Source organism: Micropterus salmoides, unplaced genomic scaffold (assembly GCF_014851395.1).
Source record: "Micropterus salmoides isolate LMB-PRFRI ecotype aquatic unplaced genomic scaffold, ASM1485139v1 Ms_hic_scaffold_3, whole genome shotgun sequence".
Classification (NCBI taxonomy): Eukaryota; Metazoa; Chordata; class Actinopteri; order Centrarchiformes; family Centrarchidae; genus Micropterus; species Micropterus salmoides.
In genome coordinates, this window is record NW_024042261.1 from 31366866 (window position 1) to 31392508 (window position 25643).

At 39.5% G+C, this 25643-nt stretch overlaps 2 protein-coding genes across 2 annotated transcripts in view; one reads left to right on the forward strand and one right to left on the reverse strand.

The window, feature by feature from the left end:
* The window catches only part of frem2b (FRAS1 related extracellular matrix 2b), a 51111-nt gene extending 44388 nt beyond the window's left edge, over positions 1–6723 (forward strand). The window contains exons 17-24 of the mRNA XM_038692258.1: positions 148–340; positions 468–572; positions 1042–1169; positions 1245–1379; positions 2529–2655; positions 3184–3371; positions 3463–3609; positions 4380–6723. Of these exons, the coding sequence (XP_038548186.1) occupies positions 148–340; positions 468–572; positions 1042–1169; positions 1245–1379; positions 2529–2655; positions 3184–3371; positions 3463–3609; positions 4380–4880 (1524 nt within the window). The 3' untranslated portion in view covers positions 4881–6723. The remainder of the gene's footprint in view (positions 1–147; positions 341–467; positions 573–1041; positions 1170–1244; positions 1380–2528; positions 2656–3183; positions 3372–3462; positions 3610–4379) is intronic.
* Positions 6724–7189: 466 nt separating this feature from the next.
* On the reverse strand, positions 7190–24351 carry LOC119882265 (tripartite motif-containing protein 3-like). Its single transcript, XM_038692259.1, has 13 exons — positions 24198–24351; positions 16019–16191; positions 15168–15408; positions 14843–14994; positions 14528–14708; positions 13677–14406; positions 13279–13382; positions 13017–13184; positions 12762–12930; positions 10431–10490; positions 10121–10191; positions 9436–9576; positions 7190–9337 (listed from the first exon to the last, which is right to left on the reverse strand). Exons 2-13 carry the CDS (start codon positions 16162–16164, stop codon positions 9185–9187), a joined length of 2316 nt encoding a protein of 771 aa, XP_038548187.1. The 5' UTR covers positions 16165–16191; positions 24198–24351; the 3' UTR covers positions 7190–9184.
* Positions 24352–25643: the final 1292 nt, after the last annotated feature.

Consider the following 25643-nt stretch of genomic DNA (forward strand, 5'->3'; position numbering starts at 1 on the left):
CATTACACATGCACGTTATTCAGGGTGTCCTGATGTCTGTAGATTCTCAATGTTTTCATCCTGATGCCTCATGTAACAAGGCTAAGAGTCTGTGCAGTATGAATTACATTTTTTGCTCCTTTACTACATGTTGTTTTTCCATTACAGGTGTTGAATCTCGTCCAGTCCTATGTGACCCTACGAGTCCCGCTCCATGTGTCCTATGTCTTCCACTCCCCTGTGGGAGCAGGAGGATGGCAGCACTTTGACTTACAGTCAGAGCTGCGGCTCACATTTGTGTACGACACTGCCATCTTATGGAGGGATGGTATTGGTAGCCCACCAGAGGCTGAACTACAAGGTAAGACTTGAACAGTAGTTAGGATTATAAAATTGAGGATTATTTAAAAATGTGTCATGTTCACCAAATGAGGTATTGTAAATTAATTAAGTAGCAGAATTAAAATTGTCTGTGACTGTCTTTTAAGGTGCCCTGTACCCAACCAGCATGCGTATAAATGGCCAGGGACGACTTGTAGTCAACTTCCGCACTGAGGCTCGATTCAGAGGCCTGTTTGTGTTTGCACATCCAGGTACAGTATGTTCTATAGAAGGGATGTAGTGTTCAACAGTCTAAATTTAGCATGAAATATGATGGTGTTTAGGCAGCACGATGGTGCAGTGGTTAGCACTGTAGCCTCACAGCAAGAAGTTTTTGGGTTTAAACCTGAGTTTGTTGTTGGGGCTGGGACCTTTCTGTGTGGAGTGAAAATGTTGTCCATGTGTCAGTGTGGATTTTCTCTGGGTCCTCCGGCTTCCTCATACAGTCTAAAGACATGCAGGTTAATTGTTGACTCTAAACTGCCCTTAGTGGTCAAAGTGAGCTTAAATGGGTTGTCTTTAATTGTCAGCCATGTGATGAACTGGTGACCTGTCCGGAGTGTATACCAAATATAATAATGTTTGTTTGTTGTGTGTTGAATTTAAACTTGCAATTGAGTACCTATAATTATAATATACTACATAATACTACATAATTTAATTGACATATTTTTCCATTAGCTTCACCACTCACCTCTATGGTCATGTGTCTGGACCACCCGGGTTTGACCTTTAACCTCAGTCTTGTGAGGAATGAGCCAACCTACAACCAGCCCATTCAGCAGTGGACTTTTGTCTCAGATTTTGCTGTGAGTAAACAAAGGAGTAGTTTAATTGTTTTTGCTTTTTTTACAGCTTATTCTGAACATAATTTCTTCTCTCAGGTGCGTGACTATTCTGGCACATACACAGTGAAGCTGGTCGCCTGTACATCCCCTCCCAGCCTGGAGTACACCATCCCTCCTGTCTGCAATCCCAGAGAGCCTCTTTCCTTTGACATGGACATCCGCTTCCAGCAGGTCACCTCACCTGATCCTTGTGGGATATTTTAGTCAGCAAAACCAGGATTCAGGAAGAAAAGTCAAATATAGGCCAAAATAAGCAATATTTTCCAAAGTTATCAAAATAATGATATTCAAATACATCAGGGTCTGCTAAATCAGCTTAAACACACATTATTTTAGCTACACTGATAGAAATTATGAATAACAACATGTGTGAAGTCATATATTTTACTTGGACTCAAAATTGCATGTTTGAATATGGACCACTATTGAACATTCACTGTAAATTTGCATGTGAATCTTTCTAAAAGTTAAATCAAATTTTTGATTTATTCACCCCTTCTCCTTCTTCCATTATTTCCTGTAAACCACATCTCTTGGCTCCTATTCAGTCCTTTGCTGTCTTGCCTCTCTCTTTTTTATCCCATCATTTGAAAAATGAAAGAGGAAACTCCTTCCTGGTTCACTCCATCCAATCAAGTACTCATAAAACTGCAACTCTTGTCACTTCCCCTGACAGGAACAAATCGCTAATCAACATCCCCCTATTAATCCATTTAGCTGCTCCTGCAGTGGTGCCTAGATCCAGACACTGATGCCAATATTTAACTACCCCAGCATCAAAAGAACATCTAGAGTGATAATAACAAAGCTGAATTTATTAATCATTTTGCCCATAAAAGCCAGAAATAAATGTCCAAAGCCCAAAGAGGTCAAAATGTCTTTCTTTATTTTGTTATTTGTGAACCTTTGCTGGATGCAGACACAATTGTCAGGTTAAATTAGCCGCATGAGACACGCCTGGACCCGGTGTGGAGCAGCACATTTTCGCTCATCCACTCCCTACACTACTTACAGTACAGTACAGATTTCTCCCATTCACTGGTTTTGTTGGTTTTTGCTAATTTTGTTGTAAATTACTTTGTTTTTTAGTTCACCTGTGTTTTACTGTTTTTTGGTCCAAGAGCCAGGTTGTGACATTGAATATTGAGTACTGGAAAAATTTACGTCTACAAATTAGATACTCTTATGTACTGGACATAATTGCAATGGTGTGTTGACCAGGTTAAAAAAGGTTGTTTACCTTGTGTCTACATTAAATCTGCGTGGCTTTGTCTCTAAATAGGATGTGTGTATGTTTGTCTGTCTTCTATGTGTTTCTAGGTTAGTGATCCAGTGGCTGCTGAGTTCAGTCTGAACACGCAGATGATGTTACTCTCTAAACGGACGCTCTGGCTCTCAGACGGCTCTATGGGCTTCGGACAGGAGAGTGACACTGCGTTCTCACAAGGTAAGGTAATAAGATGCAGTCATAAAATCCCAATTGCTCTTGAAAGTTTGTGGATTAAAAAAAGGCCCATAAAGTTATTAATACTGAACAGATGGCTGTGAATGTATTTCATTGCTTAGCTCCTTGGACTTGTTTCCATTCTACAGATCAAAAGGAAATCCCTGTGTGATTAATATTTCTGTTGATTTAGAAGTAGAAATTATTTCCTGACCCATCAAGATAAAAGTTACAATGAGGGCTCTATGAATTGTCATTTTGATTACTTTCATGTATTTTTCCAAACCATGCAAGGTTTATTTCTCTCAAGATCTTGAAAGTCTTTGAAAGACTTTCCAAGTGAGTGTTGAAAGCTCTTGTTGCAGAGAGTGGGGGTGTTTTTATCTGGGGTTTTACTGTTGCTCTGAGCAAAATAAAATCATTTGAGAGAACTGCATCAGTGGACATAATTAAACTTTTTTTTGTAGAACTTTAAATTAAACCATATGCACTTGTTTTGCAGTGATGAAAACTGTATTTCTCTTCCCCCAGGGGATACAATTTATGGCAGAGTGATGGTGGATCCAGTGCAGAACTTGGGCGACTCCTTTATTTGTAACATAGAGAAAGTGTTCATGTGTACTGGAGCTGATGGATATGTCCCTAAATACAACCCCAGCAACTTTGAGTTTGGCTGTTTGGCTGATGCTCCATCACTACTCTACAGATTCAAGATAATTGTAAGCAACAAAAGTATATCTAGTCATGTCATGTGTGCTTTGTATCCATTCAAACATAAATATTCCTGTCTGTGTTATCTTCTCACTCCAGGACAAGGCCCAGCCAGAGACCCAGGCCCGGTCATTTGGTAATGTAGCTTTCAACGCCTTCCTGGCAGTGGATGACGCCGGCGCTTTAGCTCTTGTAAGACAACCTGGGTCAGATGGTTTCAGAATGGATTCCTCAGCTCTCTTCCAGGTCAGTAGAAATGTCAAGAAAAATACAAGAAACACATTCAGTATACACACTTGACGATTCCACATAATCTAATTTTACCAATCTGGAATTTATGTTTTTGTGTAACTCTGACCTGTATGGAGAGCATGTGGAAAGAGTAAGATGGAAATATACTGTGTTGTAAGAGTCACAGAAAGTGACTTTGAAAGATGTTTTTCCCCCACTTTTTCTTAACAAGTTAAGAGAGAAAAAATAAACTTTCTGCTTCCTCATGGAAACCTTATTGCATGTGAACAATCCTGTCCCCATGTGGGTTGGCCTTTATATGACCTCTGATGACAGGGTCACATGTATGACTCAGACTATCCAGCTTTCACTGAGTCCAGATGTCTTCTTCTTGTCAGTGAATCTGTGTTTCTTGGCTTGTTAAGAAGAAAAGGTATGGGTATATCTACAGGCCTGATGAGTATTTTTCAATGGCTGAAAAAGTTTTTGCTTTGCTTTTCAACTCCATTATACTGGACATACTGTATGTTTGAGTTCATATTGTTTATGTTTGGCCACATATACAACAGTACAGAAGAAATACCACAATAAACATTAAAATGGGTCCATGAAGGAAGTTACATTGACTGTAGCTGTATTTGTTAATAGTATTTTATTTTATTTTATTACCGAACTATTATGATCATCAATATAATGATCAAAAAAAGGAAAGTTCTGCAGAAAGCTGTGCCATAAAAATGACCTACAGGTATCAGTTTTTAAACAATAATGGTTGCTCTTTCCAGGTGTCTGCCGGGAGAGAGTGGTACATTCACACAATCTATACTGTCCGCTCTCGGGACAATGCTAACCGTGGCATTGGGAAGAGAAGCCTGGAGTACCATGTAATGAGCCAGCACACAAATCTGCTTCCAAATGATCAACATCGCACCAGAAGATCAGCCAATGATGTGCCAGACATAATAGAGGAGATTGGTGTGAGTAATAACCGTGGTACCAACATCCTCCACATTGCACTGGACCGCAGCAGCCAACGGAGGACGAGCCCAGAGAGGGAGATCTTCACCAAAGGGATCATCCCCCATGAGCTAAACCAGAGAGACAACAGTGATGACAGACTAGTGTTGATCATTGGTATCTTTGTCGGACTTCTCCTCACAGTGCTCATCATCATTGTGGTAGTGTTACTGGTCCGGTCCAAGCGAGAGAAGAAAGACGTACCCAAGAACTCCAGAAGCACTGAGCCCATAGTGACACAAGTCCACAGTGATAGCTCAGAGGTCTAACAGACTGATGATTGAGAGTTTTAGTTAATATTTTTGTTTTGCAAGTGCCTCACATTTAGATAAAAATTGAAGATTCTGTGTGAAGCAACACAAACTACAAAAGCTTTGATTCTATTCAGAAGTCTACTTGAAATACTGCATCACTTCCATGGCTGGGGAGCGGTCTGGACACTAACTTGGAGATGGACTTTGTCAGCAGCTGTTTCAAGGCACTTGTCAAGTTTTCAGCACTCACTTATTGATTTGCTTTTGATGCCACTTAATCCAAAAACGGTGTTATAACTTTTTCAAAGGTGCTATAAAGGATGCTTCCTGGCATTTGGTGTTTTACTGAGTTGGTCAAGAGAATGTGGATATTTTACATACAGTACAAGCTTTGTATGTTTGATTTGCTGCATCAAGACACTGTTCATAGTTTGCTTACACTTGGTAAACCTATCCGTTCTTATAGAGAATGATTTGTCCTTAGATTCAGTGTGTGCCTAAGAAATCACAGGATATTGAGGTTTTATGACATGTTATGTTTGTCCTGTGTAATCACTCACTTTTTCACATTGTTTTCTTGTACTCATGTTTTTGCATGCATTTTCTTTGTATTTTAAAATTGTTTGAAATTGTAAAAAAAAACAAAAAAACACTAAATGCTAATTTGAATGAAATTGTGACAAATGTGTCTGATCTACTGTATTTCCGCCTGTTTGTATTTTACAGTATGTCCCATGAAAACAGTATTTATCAGTAGCTAATTGTTGTTATTAAATTTGCTCTAATATGATTTTAGGTCCAATAATTGACACATGGCACTAAATCAAATAAGAATTTAAACTGTTAATTCATAGAATTAAAGCAACTTTCAAGACAGCTGGTCTGCAATGTACAGTGTAGTATAGTAGCGGTTCCAAATCCATTATTTCCAGCAGGAAGTACTTTCACTCTTGGCACAACTGGTATGCTACATTTCTAGTGTTTACTATTGTAGCTTAGTAGAGATAGCTGGGGCTCCAGATCCCTCACACAACAGGGCTATGTGTTGACTGTGCTGTTTAATATTTTTTAAACCTTTAAGTATTGTCAAATATGTTTAGCAGATTTCACATAAAGGGAATTAAATATTTTACCCTCAATCATCGTCTTTATTGTCAGAACTACTCTGCCTGATTAATTTGTTTTAAATGTATTTATTTTTCAATGCTTGTTAGTCCTGACACAAATCACATGTACTTTCCCCTCCCTGTTTAATTTAGCTTTAAACCTATCTCTCTCAAACTGTATGACTTGTTTGTTATTGTGACTTCAATATACAATACACATATACAGGTGAGCCATGTTTGCATTAAAACGTAACATCATACAAACCTTCCATGTATCATTTTTTTTCCAGATCCAGGCACTGGATTGCCATAAAATCTGATTACCTCATAATACTGTATATCGTATTATAGACACTAACTTCATAGTCACTACTTTAGAAATGTTAGGATTATTTTATTTTATTTGGAAACTGAAAACAATTCTATGCAACCTGTGATATCATACCATCATGAAATATAAAGACATACTGGTTTTCTTTCAGTGCACATTTGCTTGCTAATCTAGGTTTGACACTGTATCAATGTACTGTGGTTCTTTTATTCCACTGTAATGTTTTTGTGTGCATTTTAAGCTTTTTTATGCACATGTTTGTATGTATATACATATGTATTACCTATAAATATACCATTTGGATGTTTTGGGAATGGTTATTGTTAAAACAAAATGCATACTGTATGTGCTGTAAGTATTTGTAACATAGACCAGAAGCACAGCGTGGTCTGCAAATAAATAATTTTTCAAGAAAACATGACATTTTAATGTTTTTTGATTAAACATGTTTCAGCATGAAGCTGTCTTTGAACAAATATATCAGTTCTTTGTACTGGTCACCAAACCTTAAATAGTTTGACTAAAAATGCTCTAAATCGCAATCATTGCCGTATCTGTACATACATCTACTGTATATACCTATCTATATACCAATTAAGCATCAGTCCCTTTATTTGTCAAAATACAGATATATCAGGCCTTCTGAGAATAGAGATGCAAGGCCATAAGTACTTTAACAACCACTAAAAGCTATCCAGGGGTTGTTCTCATTATTAATTTCAAGATTATGAAATCTAAATGTGTGCTCACTGTAAACCAAGACACCACTGTATAATTTTCTTATTACAAGCATTCAATTATTAAGTTTAATGTGCACATTATATACAGATCATATTCCCCTCAGTGCAAGTCAAGCATAATGTGCAATCACACATGTATACAACAACTCAGTAAACCATGTGCTTTTATTACCAGTGCATATTCATAGAGAAAACAAATTTGTATTGGTGTGACACAAACAGCTTAGGGTAAAATGCTTCAGAAATATGTCAAAAAGGTGAGCCTTTGACTCTTTAAAGAGCACATGTTTGGCAACAAGTCAAATAACAGATCAGGTGCATGAAGAGCAGCAGCCTCCTGGTTGACTTAAATGCTGAAATCGGGTCATATCCTGTATCTCACAAAACCTAGTGGGGGGCGTTTAGCACAGTGCTGTGGATCAGACCAGGAAGTTGACTCCTTCCTGCACCAGATCTCTCTTCTGCAGTGGCACCAGGTTTTCTTATGATATTACACAGAATGAACAATAGGGGGAGCAAGAGCAGCAACAGCTCCACTGGTACAGGTTTTTCTTTGGGAGTCATGGCTTTATGTGGTGCAGGCAGGAACTCTGACAGCCTTTTGTTAGATAGTTTACAACAGTATCATAGGTGAGTGTATTTTAAAGTGTGGATGAGTTTGCTAGCAAATGCCATCTAATAAATGATCATTTAATGATTCTGTAACTGTTTCCTATGTGAACGGAAAAAAACAAACAAACAAAAAATCCCACTGTAAAACAGAGTTCATATTCCATCCCAATACTTTCTGAAATCTTGGACCCACACTACATTTGCACAAATGAACAGTTTTCTTAAAGCTCCCAACGTCTCCCTCACAATCTGATCCCATCAAAGAAATTAAACATATTTAAAGTTGTTCCATTGACATGGTGATCTAATTTGAATGGATTTCCTGAGATATGTGTATTCTTACTGGTTTGTAACTGTTAGCACTGGAACAAAGTATGAATGAAGCTCCTTAAGGCAAAACAATCATTCTAAGAGCCCATCTCTTTAGCCATTAATTCTGAACAGATAAACCTTTTTAAAGGCATTCCAAGTAAAAACACAGATGGGTTTATAGCTTTGGAAAAGAGCTATTCATGTGCACAAACACTGATATCATTTTTCCAGATGTGGGTGGATACTGAATTCTGCTTTAAGGTGAAATTTTCCATTAAGGGAAAAGTATGAAGTGTGAAGCTCCAAAGAAAAAAAAGCACATCAATTTAGAAAAATAATTTGTAAATGCTTAGCTGGTCTATAAAATAAAATAAATTAGCATTTGTTTTGTTTTTTCCCTTTAAAACAACAGTTATTAACAAAAAATATTATTGTGCTGCTTACATTAGGAATAAATATGACAACTGCTTTTAAGCATGTGCTGGGTATGTTTAAAAAACACACTTTTTAACAGCTGCCATAAACACATTTTTAAAATCCTGGAATCCTTGACTGCTGCTCTCTGACTAGCCAAAAGGCTATGTGTTTCAAAATCATAGCACACACATATGGAGTGATCTAATATACACAATATACATTTATGTATATACAATACATACAGCAAATCAAATGCACAGATGGTGGTGACATTTTTATGTGCGATATCAGTAAATGAGAAATTTTACATTTCATTGCTGGAGAAGCGTAGCACTGTTCATTTCATTTTAAGCATTAACTAGTTCATAAGAAAAGCAATTGATGGGTACACTGTTTTGTTGCCTAGGCATTAAGATAAAATAAAACTTCATGCATTTGGACAAGTTATGGCTCCTTAAATACTTTAATCTATCTCCTACCCTGTCCGGTCTCACAGAAAGTGTGGTTTAATAAGACCATCAACAGTGTACAACACAAAAATGCTTTAGCACATTCTCTAAAACCAGTCCAAGCTTTATGTCCATTACTTGTCCCAAGGATGCTACATTACCCAACTTTAAAAACAACCTTGAATACACATCATAAACTCAGTAAACTCAGGTTCAGACACTTAATTATATCCAGGAGATCAGCTCATGTGCACATAAAAAGGCTGTATTGGAAAGATCATTGCACCCTGTGGAATACATTGGATGTGTCGTTATCAGTGCTTGCAGTGGTGAAGATGGTTGTCTCAGGTCTCTACTGCAGGTAGCGGTAGACTTTGAAGCAGTGGTTCCCAGAGTCTGCCACTGCCACATGACCGTCAGATGTGAGGGCCAGGCCCTGGGGGCCATAAAGGGGGTCTGCTGATGTGTTGATGTAGGACAGGAAGGACCCTGAGCTGTCGAACACCTGGTTAGTTACACAGCACAGAGGAAGAGGTTGGGTAAGTGAATGGTGTACTTACAAATTTGCTCTCATTTAAGAATATGTAGTTTTCTGAAGCTAACCTGGATCCGACTGTTGCCCCAATCAGCAACAATGATATTTCCATTGGCATCCACAGCCACGCCTGTTGGAGCATTGAATTGGCCGTTTCCCTCTCCATGGGAGCCAAATTTAAACAGGAACTCCCCATCTGCATTGTACACCTGCAAGAAAGATTAAACAGAGAAAATCACATAAGATAAAAAGATAGAAGATACAAAGCATATTGCTAATTGCTAAAATTATTTAAAACAACACAGCCAGTCAGGCACAAAAGCTGATTACATTTTCATTTATATTTTGTTATGTTTGGTTGATTCTGCCTTTTCTTGTTTAATTGACACAAAGGGATATTAAATTTCTGATTATTTTATTTGTTTTATGCACCCTGAAAAGAGACAAGCAACATAATTGTAAAATAAAACAAATGGGGAAAAGAATGACAGCCATACCCAATTTGAAGTACCCCCAGAACTTCATTCAGATTACTGAAATAAGACTAGGCTACTCAAAAAAGTAGGAAATACAAAGCAAAAAAACGTGTGTGTGTGTGTGTGTGTGTGTGTGTGGGGGGGGGGGGTTGATGTACCTATGTCAAGTTAAATTGATTCAACTATAGATATTTCTCCTGTAAGCCATTCATTCACAATACTTCCAATGCAAGTTTACAACATTAAATAATGTACACACATTTGCAACAAGCCATACCTTGACTGAATGGTTATGAAAGTCTGTTACCACAATTTCATTTTTGTTATTTACGGCCACAAAGTGAGGACCTGGAAGCAGCAGAGGAATCAGAGAGGGAAAGAGGTAAGATGAGTCATACACTGCTTTGCAACATACAAGAGGAAGTGCCACACTATTTTTGGAGTTTGAAAACGACACACAGATACACAGTGGTCACAAAGAGACTTGACGTTGGACAATACATGAGACATGACTGAACTGTAACAACATGTAAAAATAATAAAGAGTTATTTTCTTAGTTCACATTCACAGGGAATTAATTACTTACTGAAAACAGGGCCAGATTTACTAAGCTTTTGTTCCAGTGCAATGTTTGCACCACTTTTTTCTAAAAGAAAAGAAAAGGTCCAAGTGAGAAATTAAATTGAAAGAATGGGTGAGTTTCAACTGAAATGCAGCTGTCTGTGCAACAACAGAAGCCATATCAATGAGGGATTCCAGTAATGAAAGCACATCCTATTAACAGTCATGTTTGTTCTTGCAAAATTTAAGTGAGAGGCAAAGACATCATATATTGCATGTATAAGTGTGATTTTTTTTCACCTGTTCTGTCTTGTACTTAGATGATCAGGTGCATGTTTAAAGTCATGGTCAAAAGTTTTGAGAATGACACAAGAATTGGTTTTCACAAGGTTTGCTGCTTCTATGTTTGTAGATATTTTTGTCAGATGTTACTATGGTATACTGAAGTATAATTACAAGCATTTCAGAAGTGTCAAAGGCTTTTATTGACAATTACATGGCAGTTCCTTCTTGCATATTCAATTCTTGGAGTTTGTCAGAATTTGTGTTTTTGTTCTTGAGGATTGACCACAAGTTCTCAACGGGATTAAGGTCTGGGGAGTTTCCTTGCCATGGACCCAAAATTCTGATATTTTGTTGAGCCACTTAGTTGTCACTTTTGCCTTATGGCAAGGTGCTCCATCATGCTAGAAAAAGCATTGTTCGTCACAAAAATGTTTTTGGATGGTTGGGAGAAGTTGCTCTCGGAGGATGTTTTGGTACCATTCTTTATTCATAGCTGTGTTCTTGGGCAAAATTGTGAGTGAGCCCACCCCCTTGTCTGAGAAACAACCACATGAATGGTCTCAGGATGCTTTACTGTTAGCATGACACAGGACTGATGGTAGGGCTCACCTTGTCTTGAACAAGCCTTTTTTCCACATACTCCACACAATCGGAAAGTGGATTCATCTGAGAAAATTACTTTACCAAAGTCCTCAACAGTACAATCCCTGCACCTTTTGCAGAATAATAGTCTGTCCCTGATGTTTTTCCAGGAGAGAAGTTGCTTCTTTGCTGTCCGTTATGACACCAGGCAAACCTCCTAAAATTCTTCACCTCACTGTGCGAGCAGACGCACTCTCACCATTCCTGAACAAGCTCTGCACTGGTGGTGCCCCGACCTCGCAGCTGAATCAACTTTAGGAGACAGTCCTGGCGCTTGCTGGACTTTCTTGGAAGCCCTGAAGCCGTCTTCAGAACAATTGAACCTCTCTCCTTGAAGTTCTTGATGATCTGATAAATGGTTAATTTAGGTGCAATCTTACTTGCAGCAATATCTTTGCCTGTGAAGCCCTTTTTGTGCAAAGCAATGATGACAGCATGTGTTTCTTTGCAGGTCACCATGGTTAACAGAGGAAGAACAATGATTTCACGCACCGCCCTCCTTTTAAAGCTTCCAGTCTGTTATTCTAACTCAATCGGCATGACAGAGTGATCTCAAGCCTAGTCCTCGTCAACCTTCTCACCTGTGCTAACGGGAGAATCACTGACATGATGTGGCAGGGCTGAAATGCAGTGGAAATGTTTTTTGAGATTAAGTTCATTTTTATTGAAAGGAGGGACTTTGCAATTAATTGCAATTCATCTGATCACTCGACATAACATTCTGGAGTATATGCAAATTGCCATCATAAAAACTGACTGTAAAAATTAATATTTGTGTCATTCGCAAAACTTTTGACCATGACTGTACAGTACAAGTTTATCAATGCAGTGCAAACAATAAAGAATCATTATGTGGTGCTAATTAGCAGAGTTTCAGGAGCAGGACCACACATCAACTACATCATCGCAGCATTTCCATAAATACCCACACGTCCTGACTCATCTTCTTCGCTATTGAATCCTGCATCCCTCCCCCCCACCACTTTCTCTGTCCTGCCTCCTGATCGCCTTCTTCCTCTCCCTAGGGTTATAAGGGGGTCCGTTGTGCCCGGGTGCTACGGCGGATTTCCCTATCGTAGCTTCCCCACAACGCCTCGAATGTCTATTCAGCAACTGCAAGCCTTATACATCTTTCTGTTTCGATCATCAATAAATCACTTAATCATACCTGTTGATTGTGTGGTCCTTGCTAGTGAACTGTGTATTGATGTCTAATTAAACAAGCAGCTATACATGCTTACATTAGTTGGACTCAAAAATAAAGGGTGTACAGAAAACATGCTGATCACTAAATATATCCAAAAAAAATCTGTAAATCTGGCCCAACCACATGCCCTGAGACATGAAGCATTATTCGGTGTGCATCTTGTCTTAACATAAGAGACATTATTATTTACATGATCATAGGTACGTGTACTGTAAGTATTACCTGCAAAGTGTCTATCTGATGTTCCTCTGGCTCCAAACTTTGTCACCAGCTTCCCATTTGATTGGAAGATGAAAACACAGCAAGCCTTATTATCAACTGTGATGATATGTCCATTCTTATCCACAGCCACACCTTTGGGTCCCATCAATCTTCCAGCACCAATTTTGTTCTGTGACAGCCAGATGGACAATTCAGTGAAACAATATGAATCTGTGCAATGACAAAAGTTTTTTTTCCCTGGCTGAGACCATTCACCTTGAACTTGCCATCTGAGGAGAAGATGCTAATCCATCTGTTGTCATAGTCAGCAACAATAATGTCGCCATTCATGTCAACTGTGACCCCTGTGGGGCGTTGCAGCTGCCCTGGTGAACGACCTCTGACCCCAAACCTCATTTTAAACTGGCCATCATTTGAGAATACCTACAAAAAGCAAAACTACAATTACTGAAAAACCTAAACAATGGAATAATTAATTACATTTTTATTGCAGCTCAAGAAAATGATATACACTTACCTGTATACACTGGTTGTTGCTGTCTGCCACCACAATCCGTCCATTACTGGAAGTTGAGATGCCTTGTAGGTTAGTGAATTCTCCTTTATCTCGCCCTCTTGTTCCTGTCCCATCAACAAGACATCAAGCTGCTTCAGCATTATGCATATATATCTACGAGTTCTGCTGTAATTTGCTTGGAATTTAACTTTTACTTGACAGTTTGAACAGAGGAAACAGGAAAAAATTTAATGCCACAAAAGAGGTCTATAACTGAATACTCTAATAACTGAATAATCTAATAATCAGAGACTCAAATAATCTAATATGATGAGTGCCTGTGCTCTAGAGAAAGACATCATACAGCTCAGTCAGCAGTTACAATAATTAACAGCAGAACTAGCCAGTTATTCACCCACCCACTCTGTAGATCAGCTCATCCTCTATTGGGTTTTCCTTTTTCTTGGTGGTGCTGTACATGCTGGAGGGCCTGCGCACAGCCTTCTGTCGAACATGACCTCCTCCTCCACTCGGGGACTTCACTCTTCTCTTCACATCGTCTGGTGACTGCAGGACATCTGACGGCTTGACAGCACGCAAGCGGAATGGACTCCCCCTCACAGGCTGTTCATATAGCAGCAAAGAAAAGGTGAATTCTCCTTCTGAGCGGATTGTATATCCAACCTCATAGGTGCCGTTCTTGTTGTCCACCACCTCAGCTTCAGTGCACACTCTATCTGCAGAGACAATCTCTGCCCTCAGAGCAGCATTACCAGTCTTCACTAGTTCTCCATCCTTGTCTTTTGTAGTGACTGTGACAGTATTGTGCTGGCCGACCAGTGCATGTCGCAGGCCTTCACCAGTGGCAACACTAGTATGGCCTACAGCCCCTGTTGTGATCAGGACTCCCAGGTTCTGGATGGAGCGCCTCAGTCCATCCGTCTCTACCTGGCATTCCAGATGTCCATTTTCATGGGGATGCTCAGGAAAGCTGTGTCTCGCCAGGGCACTGACCCGCTCACCCATCTGTTTCTGGACCAACAGGACCTCAGTGGCACTGCCATGGCTCAGGGCCTGCTCTGTGAAGTTGCAGCTGCTTTGAATGTTCTCTTTGCCCTGTAGCAAAGAAGTCAGCTGCGCTTGAAGCACCTAAGTATGTCCAGAGAGACCAAGGCAGACAGTTAGTGGTGTTTGTACTAACAAATGGAACATTACAGCAGTTTTTCATTCTAATACTATTAAAAGAAAGAAAATCAGACAGGCCTCTGACCTTCTGCTTGGTGCTGCAGATATTTTCCACCTCAGTAATGAGGGCAGTCTTGCGTTGGTGCAAGGCCTTTTCCAGCTCATCAAAAGTGTTACTGATTTCAGTCACTGCCTCATTTTTTCGCTCCGTAAGTTGCTTGGAGATTTCACTCACAAGGTCAATGGCAGCCGTCAGCTGGGGCAGTCTGCCAGAAGAAAGCAAATAAGATGAACAGGGAATAAAACTAATAAATTAGTATACTTTACATTTCCAGTACTTCCAACATCTTCCAAATCCAATAATATAATTCATTATGGATTAAAGCACTGAAAATCATACCTGTTCCGCACAGCGTCCAGCTGATTTTTGAGTGCTGACTTATGCTGTTCCAGCACGTCCCTCAGAGGAACTGTCACATGTTCCCTGTGTTCTCCTTCTGTGCACTCGAGACACATGGCCGTTTCGCATGACTCGCAGTAAAACTCCATCACCTGTAGATGGTGCAATGGAGCGGGAGCCAACTTAACATCATATTTCCATAGGTACACATAACAGAATGAAATATGTAATATTTCTTCTAATAGTACACAATGTTGTCATGAAGTTGATCTCTGATAGATCTGTCCTACTGTATAACACCCTCAGTCATTTTGTTGTAGCTTACCTTGCCCTCATGGTTGGGGCAAGAGAGGGGCTGACAGGCTGTAGCTGCACTGGCTGACTCAAGAACATTACAGGCCTCAGGTCGGCTGCACTCTGGGTCTCGCTGTAACACCTCCATTAGGTTTGTGATGAAGAAGTTGTTCTGCAGGGCTGCCACTCCCTTCTCTGGCAAGATAGAGGTCTGTCTGCATACTGGGCAGGACAGCGTCAAAGACTGGGGAGGTATGTAGTTCTGTAGACATCTACGCAGAGACAAGATGAAAAAGAACTGCATTAGAGGGCTGAATCTGCAATTTAGTGCCTATTCCAGGGTCAATGTGGTGTAAAAATGCAAAACCTTTCTTTTAGGCATGCTCAAAAGACATGTTAAGGTCCTTACAGTTTTACTGGGCACAACAGAGAGTGCCAAATTATTTCAATAAAAGTACTATCTGTCCCATTTGGAAGAAACAGAGTTGTGGAAATCCTTTCTTGCTGTCAGCAATGCTGTGCCATTAAGAATGCTGTGTGTTTTCTTGTGGACAAATTTAGAGTGGTTGGTGTCTTACATCATGAAAAAACCACAATGATGACAGAATAGATGGTGTGGGTGGTGGGTCCATTACAACATTTTGAAATGTCTTTGGATGGCCTTTAAATGGTTAAAAGCTGTCTCATTTAACTTTTAATTTTCCTTAAAAATTATTTATTAATTATTAGATTCATGGTCATCTTGTATTGCTCTCTTGTTCATCTTTCTACTGTCATATTAATCTTATTAGTTTGTCAGTCACCTGAAAAGTACTTTGAACTGCACTGTATGAAAGGTGTTGTGCAAATAATGTTTGTTTGATTGATTGATTCAGAGCTTACTTCTCACAGAATGTGTGCAGGCAGGGCAGGACCTTGGGGTTGTGATAATGGTCCAAACAAATGCTGCAGACCAGGAATTGCTTGTCTATCTGCCTGACCACAGGGCTGGTGCTGCCGGTCTCACGCTTAGCCATAGTGATGGACATTCAAAGGGGGCACAGAGACCACTTAACCTGAAGAAACAGGAGAAAGGTCAAGCCTTGAGGAAACATTCAAAGAGAGTGAGGAGGGCGTATCCGCGTATCCTCAGCATGAGCAAAGGAAGAAATGAGTCATAATGCTGTTAACATAAAAAAACCTCATCCAAGTCCTGTATCTACTGGCATTTTTTGCTCTCCCTGTTCTTTTTAACCACATGCATAGCCAGAGGTTGTTTGCCTTTGTAAGTGAAACTCCTTATCAAGCTAATGCTGTGGAAGAGAAATGAATACATGTGATAAACCCTGCTGGGCAGAACTCCCAGTAGTGACAAATATTCAGTCAAGGATGTTTGTGTATACAGTGATATACAAGTGAAATTTATATCTGTATAAATATACTGTTAACAAAAAATGCTTAGACCTATCTTGTGCAATTCCTGGAAACATTTTACCATGCAAACTCTCTTGTCTCTTTGTTCAGATGACAGTTGCTTTTAGATGAAACTGTCACTAGGTCACACACAGATTATCTCAGTATGTCAGTGACATGTACATCTGTCAAATTATACACAAGCACATAGAGGATTACATGAACAAACTAGGAGATATCTATATGAAATGGTAAACGTTAAATCCAGATTTCTAGCTTAAGATCGACCACAAATACATGATATGCATGGCGTTGTGCTACAATCAAAGTAGGCCTGAAAGCAATGTCTTTCTCTCAAACCCACTCACTCTTGTGAATCAGAATGTAGTACATTATCAGTACATCTGTACATTTACTGATTATATACTTTACCGCATATGTACCTGAGAAAGGATTCAAGCAAAACAAAATTTGATCATATGGATAAGGACATAAATATGCTAACAACACAATATTTACTGTAATTGAATATGCAATAAGGACACAGTAAATCTAAAAGACCAGTGTCCCCTTTATATCAAAACACATCCACTCAACTGAGAAAGACTCACTATTAGTTTCATAACTACAAGATGGTCTAATTATAATTAATCCTAAGAAAACACACACAAACCTTTCTTTAGGAAGCAATGTCAACTCACCATTACCCTGTCATGCTCTTCACAGCCCCATGACTGTACAATTCTTCAGCCCTGACTCATCTTACATCCACTGTTCCAACAGAAGGGTTTATAATTTCTCCTTAGAGGTTGCTATCTACACAACTGCTCTCTCTCAGTCTAACCTAGGATGAGGCTAATTGTCAGACCTAGCACCAAGAGCTTCCTACTCTGCCTTTCAGCTCTCGACAGTCCCTTGAAAAATATAGCTAGGCACCTTTCTTTAAGAGTAAGGAGAGGAAAAAGGAACCTTTAAAATGCCACTCCCAGAATTCCTACTAGTTCCTTCCATTGACTCCCAGATGGCTGAGTTCTGGCAGCACCTGTCTGTCTGTCTGTCTGATTGTCTGTCTGTCTGTCTGTCTGTCTGTCTGTCTGTCTGTCTGTCTGTCGAGATAGGTGGGAAAATTCACGGTGAACTGGGTTTGCCTGTCTCACACGAGCAAGCAGGCCTCAGAGGCTGCTGTCCCTCTCTGAAACACAGAGCAGCAAGCTCTAACAATAGCATTCCTGCTCTGCTCACAGCCCACCACCCCACATTTCTTCCCCTCTATTCATCTCTATTCCTTCTTTCTATTGTCCTCTCCTTTTTCCCTTCTCTCTCTCACCCACATAAATGCACTCATAGCATCAGCCGGCCTCATCTCAGCCACAGACTTCTTACAGATGGAGATTTTCTCAGACACGCAGGCCCCATTGTTGCGCCCTGCCAAGTGATTACAAGGCCTACTGACTCAGGAGCTCTTCCGAGCCCTTTCACTGTCCACATAACCCGAATCTCGTAGCTTCCCCCTCCGCTTGTCTGCACTCAAAAGCCCTCCCCTCCCAGGGCAGTCATCCCTTCACATGGACTCTGAATTGTAGCAGCTGAACAGTGACATCAGGAGGAAGCATGAGGAGCCAAAGCCCTCAGGCTCCTCCCTTCTCACTGCATTTAGGGTTGCAACAGTCCCCCCCCCCCACCACCACCACCACCATCCCTTCCCTTCCTCCCCGCCTTCCCGTTCTCTCAGCAGTCCTCTTCAGCTCAGTTCCTCCCACTCGCCTCACCACAGAAAGAGGATCTTTCTATAAAAACAGTCTCTCCCTAACAGCTGCTCTGGGTAGTTGTGCATGTGTTTAGACAAAAGCTGGATAATATGTGCAAAAAATGCATTGAAAAATAACAGAAAAGACAAAAAAATGTTAATTTAATCATTGCAGATGCATAAAATATACACCTTTATAAGCATTTGTCTCACAACCCCAAAGGGTTTAGTTATTCCAAGATATATGTATAGTAAAATCTTCACTAAGATTGAAAAAAGCTAAAAAAAATAAATAAAAAAAAAATAAAATCCACGAGCTGAGGTATTAATAATAGCTCTCTTAGAAATATCATTATTACAGTACTAGTGACAGTACAGACTAACCTAAATCTGCAGTGCAGTGTTTGAGGCATCATGTGACTAGATCCTTATCAAGGCTCCGTCATAGGAACTGCATGATCAGCACATAGATGAGGTCATTTATCCCAGTCTGTATGCAAATACATCTTTTCTGTACTGTATCTGTCACACTGGAACATGACCCAGCAGAAAATCCACTGAATGTGAACGTTGAATTCAGCTGTTTGACAGCAAAGCATCTCCTGCTACTCACTCTGCATTACAGTTAAGTGGCTTAATGTCCTCCTGCAGGGTTAGGCCCTGTCTGCCATCTGGATTACTGTGTCTCCCAGACCCTGATGAAACCATCACGCTCAGTCAACTCAAATCTGAATTAAAGTAAACGCCTCACAAATATGGACTAAATGGACATAAACTTGGCATGACACACTACTGAAATGCTATTACCACCAGTGAAGCAGTGACAGTCATTGCTTGTCCATAGACCAGACAATTAGGAGGTATTCCAAATTTGAGGTGAGTTGTTTGTGTGCTAAACACCTTTCACCTGAAGACGGCGATGTGTAATATGAATGTTTTAACTGGATTTCAGCAACATGATCTCACAGAGAAAACATAGGTCTCAGCTTAATCTGCTTGGATATCATCTGTTGCATGAGGGCAGGTAGCCATGCCCCGCTCTTCACCTCTCCAATAAAGTGCTACTTGTTTTTGTAGTTGTGAGTTCTGTACTTCGGCTAGATAGCTGCCATGTTTTTTGCAAATTATCACTCTAAGGCTTTTCTTCCCTCTATAATACAAAAAGAAATTACTCATTTCTGGTAGTCCAGTGCATTTCACTGCTTTGTAAAGTGAAATGAATAAAAGAAAGACATTTTTTGCCTTGTGACTAATGGATGGAATGAGTGATGTTATCTTTTATGGATGAGAAAATGCTCCACTTGGAATCACCAAAAAATCAGACTGAATAGATGATCTACTTCTCTCACCCACAGGTTTTAAATTATTTATGAGACCTATTACATAAGATTCTGTAGAAAAGCCCTACAAAATATGACTTCTTGGTAACTTAGGCTACTCAGGCTAATTCACAAATTTGACTTAATTTCAGTTAGTTATAAAACAGTTTGCTTCCAGAAAAGAATTTAATATGAAATGAAAGTATGGTCGCTCATTAAAGTAAATTCATAATTTGTTTTGTTTTTGTTTTTTTGGTAAAAAAATTTGTTCCTTATGAAAACTGTTTACAATAATATCTGTGAATTACCCTGACAAACTGAGACATTACTCTAGAAAGAAACGTTTCTGTTTCATTCACCTCTTTATATTGGAGAGGTGATAGAAGTCTCAGTGAAAAAGATTGGGTGATGAAAACAAAATGGGTCTATTTGACTCATGGTAGGGCTGGGTATGATCATTGAAATTATTATTGTAAGATTAATTAGGATTTTTATTGTATATCTCTATATCATGATAGAGCAACTGCATGCAAAATCACATGTAAAATAATGAAACTGATGCTCTGAGTTAATAACTGTGTCATATCATTGTGATATAATTCCACTTATTATTAAGTTGATATATTAAGTGATAAGTGGGAAACTGGCCCTTTAAGCAGGCTGCAATTTGTACATTGTTAATATCATTCCCCAGCTGTGACTATTCAGGATTCCAGGATGTTTGCGCTTCAAGGGCCATAAAAAGTATTTTCCCCTTCCCTTCCTCTTCCCCTGTTTGAGTTAGAGGCAAGCACTTTTCCCTCCAACTGCATTCTGCATTTTAAGTCTGTTTCAGTATCACCTTTTTACTATTTCTTCTACCTGTGTAACATTATATGCACCGTTATTTGGAATAAGGCCTTTGTAAATCTGTTACTCCCCACTGATATCTGCTGTATGTGTCACTTCACATCAAAACAGAAAGGACCTTAGACTAGGAGACTTCAGACTAAGCAGTCTGCTGTGTGCTGGAACAGTAAACATGGGTGAAAGTCTCAGTGACCTGAAGTAGGAAGTGTTGGCCTTCGAAGATGTTCTGTCAAGATTGAGTTTAAATATAGATTGTATCTGTTTATGTTTCCATCCACATCTGTTGTGTCCCTGCGCATGTGTCATCATGCAGTAATTGTTCTTGCGTACACTTGATCTAAGCAGAACTAGCCTAGATTGTAATGAAGAAACTTCTGTGTTTGACTGAGGGAGGAAGAGTGAGAGAAGACAAAAAAAAATCATAACAGAACATTTGAACTTCTGTCCCCATTACTGTGAATGTCACATATAATCTGCATTGCTGTAAATATCTTCTCTGTTTCACATGTAACTGTTCACATAATATTTTTAAAAGCATTCTGGGTCCTGCTTTTCTTTTGCTTCCCCATAATCGATACACAAATGGGAAACTTGTGATCATTATGTCAATTTGCAGCAATATCTGATGGAATCTAATTCAGACACCGGTCAAGCATGACTGACTGCATAGTCCCATTTATACAAGCAATAACAATCCAAAGAGCCCTTTTGCTGTTCATAACAACAAGGCTGATGTAAACCTGAGAATAAGACACCCCACTTCTGTAAGTACATTTCCTTGTTTTAGTTTTAAGGAAATAGTTTTAAGGGGCTGTTCTGGGGCCAATGAGGGTGTTTGGCTCTATGATGACTCATTAATCATTATTCACACAACACAGAAACCTCTGCTCCTCAAACTATCAAGCTCCCTTTACACTTCACTGCATCAGATGAAGGAATCTGTCTCAATGCATCAGTCTCTGTTGGACCGATCATAGGAGTGGACGAAAAACAGTGTGTTGACATAATGTATAAGGCTTTTGACAACAACAGACTAACATTAGGCACAACTATTTGAACCACAGCTGTTTCATTCATGTTATATTGTTTTCATGGAGCTCATCTTCTCCATAACTGGATCAATGTTTTTATGTATAGTTTATGCCTGCCTTACTTTCTAAGTCTGAGTGCAGAGGAATACATTTGCATAACACTGACTGACTAACACTAACTGACCAAAATTTGTTGGCAAAGTCTGCACAGTAGAAGCTTTAGAAATCGATAGAAATTGACTGTAATTCTAAAGTGCAATCAGTTACTGCACTTCAAAAGACTTTACAGTGTAGCAGTCTTTCATCTGCCTTTGTCTGCGGACATTAGATTAAAAAGATCTGACAATGACAAAGTTCTGATGAGAGAAAACGGGACAGAGTGACCAAATCATGTCAAGTATAGTAGTCAGCAGAATTTTTTATCAACACTGACATCTGTGTCCCTCCCTGTCATCCCACTATTACAAAGGCTGGCAGAAGACAATGCAGTATGCAAGCAGTGTGTCTGCAGGTACAACATGCACTGCAGATTTTTATTAGAGGTCGATCAGTGCACAAACACAGGCCTCTGCATGCGACCCTTATCCACCTGCAGTAAGAGCAACAGAGTAATTGTGGCATCTCATTCGGTGACTCAGATGATCACATGATGTCTTGTACATGTTGTCCTGTGCAAATACATTTCCAATGTTTTGCTTTACGATTTGATTACCAATAGTCAGTATGCCCTTTGAAGAATTTGTGATGTTGTAACTAGTAAATGAAATGAAAATGACTTTAAAACATGACAAGTGAATGTTCAGAATGTATGATGAACTGGATGTGATTTTGGAATGACAATTAGTTGCACAACACAAATGTTTAGTTTGATGAAATGTACTGTATTTTGTCTTTCCTGAAAGCAGTGCATCATCTGGGTTTTATTGATAGATATATATTTTATATTGAAAGCCAACCATAAAAAATCCCACCCCCTCCCATTAGCTCTCACACCAAAGCCAGCACTCAGATAGGCAGGTAGGTATGTAGACAGGCTGGAATAAAATGACTGGCAGTGCTTATTAAAGTCCTCCAACAGCCACATATACCAGGTTTTCTATTGTTCAATTGCTGAAGTTTTAAAGATGAAATTAACCATCAACCCTGTACATCTTTGTGCAATGATAAAGAAGCTTTTATTCCTGAAATTATTGATGTTCACCTTGGATTGAGAAATATTGCTCATAGTCTCATCTAATATTCATTACAGACTGTCTGCACATTACATCATATCTGACACAACTTTGTGGGGTTTTGTTATAGTCATGAGGCCTCTTGAAAAGAACTGAATGAAAATCCACCAGTAAACTAACAGACAATCAACCAGTGAAAGTGCTGACTTGAAAATGGCCAAGCCTAAGCAAGTGGTTCAGGAAAATCTACCTTAAAGGAAATTACATAGTCTAATAATTGTCTTTGATCAACCTAGGGTAGACAATATATTTCAAAAGCATTCTTGTTGTATTTGTTGAAATTCTCTTTACATCCCCACATCAATCAATTGGATACTCTCAAAATCTAGCTATCTCTTGATACTTTTTACTACCCTAGCTTTAAGAGAAGGCCCCTTAGGGATAATAATTAGGATCTAGCTACATCTTCATTACCGCCACATGTCTGTATTCTAAGGTTGTAGCTAGTGACTTCTAAATTGTTCCTGGCAGGCTACACATGGTCATTAGTTAAAGATTTACTAAGATTCAGAATGTACTGGTATGGTCAACATCACATCCTTCTTTGTAACACTGTTCTCTTTCACATGCTGCATGCCCTGTCGACCTAAAAAACACTAGCCACAAAGCCCATACAAACAAACTGAATGAAACCCTGAGGCCCTGAGACAGATATGAAAGCCTGGCGAAGCATCTGCCCTTAGGCATAGCATCCAGGACCATCTGCAACCTCCCTGTGACCCAACACAAGCAACCAGCAGAGCAAAACCAGCCAAACATTTCAGCTGCACTCATCAAACATGTGACTTTTGAGATAGTTTTACACAAAGATGAGCCATCTTCCGGAACAAAAGACCAATCAATAAGGAACCACTGAACCATCTGCTCCAAGTCTAGGCCAGAGGTATGAAAATGATGCATTGGCTATTGCTGTTGCTGCAGTACAATGCAACAGGACTCACAGAATGACATAAGCAAACAACACGCTGATTCACATGTGGCTCACATCCAAGCAATATATACCATACAAATTCAGATCAGAAAACCATAGAAAGCTCACTAATCCTCCAAACAAAAGAGCATGTATGCTTGATTACAGAGCCCAGCCCTCAGACTGCAGCAGAGATGCCCACCTGCTACAGCCAGGCAGCCAGGGCCGCCTAGGAGCTAAAATGGAGAAGTGTGTGGGCTGGTTGAGGAAGCAATAAAGATTCAGAGTAGTAGAGTCTTTTGGTGCAACAGTTGCTCTTAAATGAAGCTAGAATAAAATGTTTTCATCTTGTGTTTTTCATGATTGATCAATGAAAAAAATGATTATATCACAACAGAGAGGACATCACGGTTAATAAGTACACGCCCTGTGTGTATATTACCAATGCACAGATGCTGGATGGGATTGAGTATCAATTATTCATCTGATCTCATGCCAGTCATTGTATTATTTAGGACTCTAAAATGAGAAAACAGAAATACGACACCATAAAAAGAAGTGAATAGCCAGATTGTACTCACATGAATTCCCAGCAGGAGGGAGTGGAGTGTCAGCATCGCAGGCCGTAGAGAAAGCTTCCCATTGTCAGTGTCCCAATCCTCTACAACAAAATCCACAGACCGGGCGACAGAAAGGAAAGGGCAAGGTCTGTCTGGGAGAAGAAGGGGACAGTAAGGAGGAGGGGAAGGGAAAGGAGGAGATTAGGGGAGTGGTTTACATGCAGCATTGGTCAGATGGCTGATGGGAGGACTTGAAGAACCCAATAGCATATGGAGGGGGCAGGGAATATGCAAAATTGTTGAAATCTCAGGAACTGACTGAGGGATTCAGTCTGTCTGGTGCAAAGGGGTTTGGCTTCCTTAGATACTGCCCAGTTCCCTTAAAAGGACAAAGGATGCAGTTTATCATCTTTAAGACTTAGATTATTAGGGTGCAAGGAATTATTGGAGTATAAAAACAAAATAAATATGCTTTTATATACAACAATAAATAAAACAATCAGGCAATATTCCTGAAACCAAGTGTAGTTCAGTGGTTCAACAGTTCCACAGCACATATAATGTTAAATTCTCTTGGATCTTGCCTCATGAGGCCCCAGTTTCTTGAATTTTTCTTGCATGTGTGTAGAAAGGAGAAAATCTGAAAGGAGAAGATTTGACTTCCACTTAGATGTACAAGAAAGGGGTATTTGAGGAACAAAGCAATTTTCTCAAGATTAAGCTCAGTGGATGGAACATCTTTCACACAGAAGGTTTGTGTGTCAGAATGGGGAATTGGTCAATATATGCTCTGGGTAAAGATTAATGAGAGGGAGGATGAAGAGAAAGGGATGAAAGAAAAAAAAAGATGGCACTGTATTGTAATGTCAGGCTGCTTTGGTGGTGCAGATGGTGGATAGTTTGTTGGGGGTGGGGCTTGGGGTGAGAGTCATCTCTGGGATTTATTCTGCAACATGGAGTTGCCATGGAGACTGCTTCCGTCGTAGTTTAGTGAAGATGGCTGCTGCAGTATGGCAGCAGCAGCAGCAAGCAGGTCACACAATGCTGTAGGTAACACTCACTGCCAAGAATGATATAGCTAATAACATGTGTTACATAACATATTGACGATGGATGAATCCAAATTTCTAATTATTTCATCACACATTCGTACATTATATCAAATATAACATCATTACAATATATCAAATTTGTTTGTTTTGGCTGTCTGTAGTTACCTGCCAGGTCCTGCAGTTACCTGGTAATACAGTGGATACTAAATAATATAATAAATCTAATTACAGACAGCATGTGTTACAGCAGGTGTATCCTGCTTTGAACAAATTATGTAGCAATAAAAATAATCCAATATTACCACCCTATATTATTGCATTGGCAATTTAAAACAGGACCCACACCTAATAAAGTGAATTTTATAGCTGATGTAATAATGTTAAAGCCATTCATGACATGCATTTTTCTTTATAG

What these genes read in the sequence shown, in the direction of transcription:
- LOC119882265 (XM_038692259.1), bottom strand. Translation starts at nt 16,164, where the DNA reads ATGTCCATCACTATGGCTAAGCGTGAGACCGGCAGCACCAGCCCTGTG. An exon ending in CCTCAGATGGCAAGTTCAAG is followed by an intron (nt 12,931 to 13,016) that starts GTGAATGGTCTC and finishes TGGCTGTCACAG; the next exon opens with AACAAAATTGGTGCTGGAAG. An exon ending in ATCAGATAGACACTTTGCAG is followed by an intron (nt 10,491 to 12,761) that starts GTAATACTTACA and finishes CTTTTCTTTTAG; the next exon opens with AAAAAAGTGGTGCAAACATT.